Source organism: Leuresthes tenuis, unplaced genomic scaffold (genome assembly GCF_036924035.1).
Source record: "Leuresthes tenuis unplaced genomic scaffold, fLeuTen1.0.hap1 SCAF_13, whole genome shotgun sequence".
NCBI lineage: Eukaryota > Metazoa > Chordata > Actinopteri > Atheriniformes > Atherinopsidae > Leuresthes > Leuresthes tenuis.
The window spans coordinates 15,938,831-15,942,232 of record NW_027325367.1 but is presented as its reverse complement, the minus strand read 5'-3'; the positions used below and the strand labels follow the sequence as shown (position 1 = coordinate 15,942,232).

At 46.5% G+C, this 3,402-nt stretch overlaps 1 protein-coding gene across 1 annotated transcript; it reads right to left on the bottom strand.

The window, feature by feature from the left end:
- Positions 1–644: 644 nt before the first annotated feature.
- On the bottom strand, positions 645–2,929 carry LOC140267442 (thyroxine 5-deiodinase-like). The gene is made up of 2 exons (XM_072362712.1): positions 2,666–2,929; positions 645–2,524 (listed from the first exon to the last, which is right to left on the bottom strand). The coding sequence occupies exon 2, from the start codon at positions 2,497–2,499 to the stop codon at positions 1,693–1,695; it is 807 nt and encodes a 268-aa protein (XP_072218813.1). The 5' UTR covers positions 2,500–2,524; positions 2,666–2,929; the 3' UTR covers positions 645–1,692.
- Positions 2,930–3,402: the final 473 nt, after the last annotated feature.

Sequence of the window (3,402 nt, the reverse complement as noted above, 5' to 3'; positions counted from 1 at the left end):
GCCTGTTTGTGTCTCCCCAATCTAAGCTGTCGGTTGGCCTAAGGTCAGCAGTGTAATTCTAAGAAGGCTCTTTGGTCAGACGTTCTTGATTGACTGTCTTTTTCTTTATCACAGTTTGCACATGAAGCAACTTCTGTAAAGAAAATGAGAGGGGATGTTTAAAGAGACTGACTGGGTTTTTTTTGCCCCCCCCCTTTAGAGCTTAGAAACAGCACGTGCTACACAGCGCACGCTGGTTCAACATGTTCCCACTTCACCCCTCGCATCATGCTACATCAATGCCTCGGGGTCACACACAGCCTCACGGTGCACACGTCATATCATAAGAACCAACCGAACACATTATTAGAAACTCAGAGCCACATGGGATTGGAGGTATTCAGATTGCTCTCTAATCCTAATTACATGTGGCAGTGTGTGTATGTGAAGGAGATTGGAAACGAGTGCAGGAACAATGAGAAAGTGAGAAAGATGGACAGATGACACATGCTGCAAGACGCCATCTAAATGGTTCCTCTGGACTATAAATTCATTCATGTAAAAATGTCCCCTCTTTGTAAAGTTGAGATGAAGGACATGATTTTTGCTCATCATCCATAAGGGAATGATCTGTAAATGGCTTCATTCGGGGGTTCTGAAATTTTGCTGCCATAAATAATGAGGGTTTAAAATCAAGACAAAGAGTTATTATTTTTATATGTTAATTCGGATTTATATTCATATTACATCAACACCCTCCATCATAGCTTCTCACCTCTGATTACTGGTGTTACACAAAACGAAGCAGTCGTCCTCTTATGGGCTGGAGAAATAAGACTGACCTCTTTTCCCTCTTTTTGTCCAGCACATTCAAAAGAAAGTGTCCTTTGGGCACTCAATGTTTTGCTGATCAGCCATAAGAACATGTTGTAGATATGTGGTGCATCAGAGGGAGAACAGATGAGAAAAAAAAAAGATCTTTATCAAATATCTTCAAACATGCATGAGAAGCTGATGGAATTTGGAACAATAAATAAAAAATAATTCAAAGAAAATGCACAAACTGACCAAAATCCTGACTCTATTAAAGTTAAAGCTATCAGTCATATTTGAGTGATCTGACATTTATTTAAAAAAAATGTTTTGTTCATTTACATCGTTTCAACATGACATTGTTTGGCAATCGACCACTGAGGAGGGCATCCTGCTAATATGGACCCGCCACTGGTGTCAGAAACATCGGTGTCGGTTTTCTGGATGCGCCTTTTAAAAACCGAACTTCACACAGACGCCAGAGTGAGATATTAGCCTGAACGCACGCTCTCTGTCACTCACTTACACACACACACACACACACACACACACACACACACACACGCACATATTCGCAAACAAACCGGTATTGTAGAAAAATAGAGTGATCACCGTTTGAACTCAACCGATTCGAGACTTTTTCATACACACACACAAACAAAAAAAACCCGAAAATTCTCTATGAGCAATCAATTCAGGTCATGACAAGCACAAGGTCTATAGGCTCGGCTTCAACATAAATTCCGATCTGTCAAAAAAAAAAGAAAAAGAGTCCTGGCTATCTTTACGCAGGGGAAACAACATAATGTGCCATGTCAGAACGTTTCGTAGCAGCATCTGGGTATTTTGCACTGTGACACTGAAGCAGAATGGACAGAGCGGCGGACAGTTCAGCATCAACTACACATGGAGCACCGCTGTTTGGAAATCCACCAGCTCCTTCCTGTACTGCTCCAGCCAGTTTTTCAGCTCGGAGATCCGGTATCCCTCCGGACCCCTGCCCCCCTGGTACACCACTCTCTCATCCCTCACGATGTAAAGTCTCTCAAAGTAGGCTCCGTACGCGGCGTTGGACGAGTTGTCCATATTATCCACCACCACTTTGCTCCCGGGCACCTCGGTGAGCATCAGCTGGGCGGCTCTCAGTCTGTCCTCCAAGCAGCGGTGCTTCGGGATCTGATACGGCGCGTCAGAGCTCACCCAGCCGTCCGACGGATGCGCCTCCTCGATATATACAACTAAAAAGTCCGCAATGTCTGCGTACTCCCTCACGACGCGCTGAAACGCCGCCAGACGCGTCATGAATGGCGGTCAGGAGCAGCTGCCAAAGTTAAGAATGAGCGGTCTCTTCCCTTTCATGCAGTCCAGGATTCGGACCTGCCTCCGCCCCTGGACCAGCACCACCTCGGTGTTGGGCGCAGTGTGCCCAAGATGCGCAGATTTGAGAAAGTCCAGTTTCTGGCCATGCCACACGGCCCTCAGGGACTCCAAGGTGAACATCTTATTAGAGTCAGAGATGCACAGCGGCGGGTCGTCCGGGCTGTCCTGTTTCTCCCCCATTTTCAGCAGCACTTTTTTCCTGATGCACAAGAAATCCAGGAGCCACAGCATGGCGGCGGCCAGGAGGAACCGGGGCAGGAGCATCAGGCACAGGGCTGCATGCTTCAGCGCCCTCGCCATTTGGACACCGCCGGAGTCGTCCATCATCTCTTCCTCTGCTTATAGGACGAGACTGTGGCAACCAGTATTTAATCACCTTTAGCCATTGGAGAAAACTATCTGACGCAGACAGGCACTCTTTTTATAGGTACAGCGGCATTTGAATATTAGAGAAAAAAAAAGCACGCCTCCGGTGCGCGCACCGCCCACTCACATGGTGGGGATTACCTCCCGTCAACTCTGGGCTTCAAAGATCCAGAGACATAGAGGTAGTGAGGATGTGCTCAAAAGCAGTAGGAATGTCTGTGACTTCAGTCCAGATGTGGAGATAAAAGCATAACGCTCCTTAAAAGCCAGTAAGTCTGTGTGTTTTCTTTTCCATGCGTTGTGAGACAGTCGGGCTTTCTGTTTGCCGCGGACGCACCGTTGGTCCTCAGAGAAGGGAAAACATCTGACTTCATTCTGCCTGCGAACTTGGTTCTCCATGTGACGGACGCGGGAGTCTCAGCGGCCGCTAGACGGCGCCGGATTCACACACAATGAACCGACTGGATGAGTCACACACCGGGCAGCAAAGGGGCCCCCAAACTCCTTGTGGGATTCAGAAGGCGCTATAAAACGACCACCATCACATTCAAAGCTAATAGACACTCAGTATGTTGAAGTTAGGTTTTTTTTAAGCATTTTAACACGGGAGTCTGGTCATATATTACCAACAACACTGCTTAAACGTTCATGGAAAAGGTTCATTATGCTCAGGTGACACCAGGTATGGCTTTGGAAATTAGAATCACAGCTGGATTTCACTCATTGTTCAAAACTGTCCTCTTTTGCCTTCTCAGCTTGTTTGGTAAACTAAAATTCCATATTGTTCCCAAATCCTTGATGTCAGCTTTATCCTATTCACAAAGTCAGTGAAACACAACGGCCAGAGAATCACCTCAACCTTAA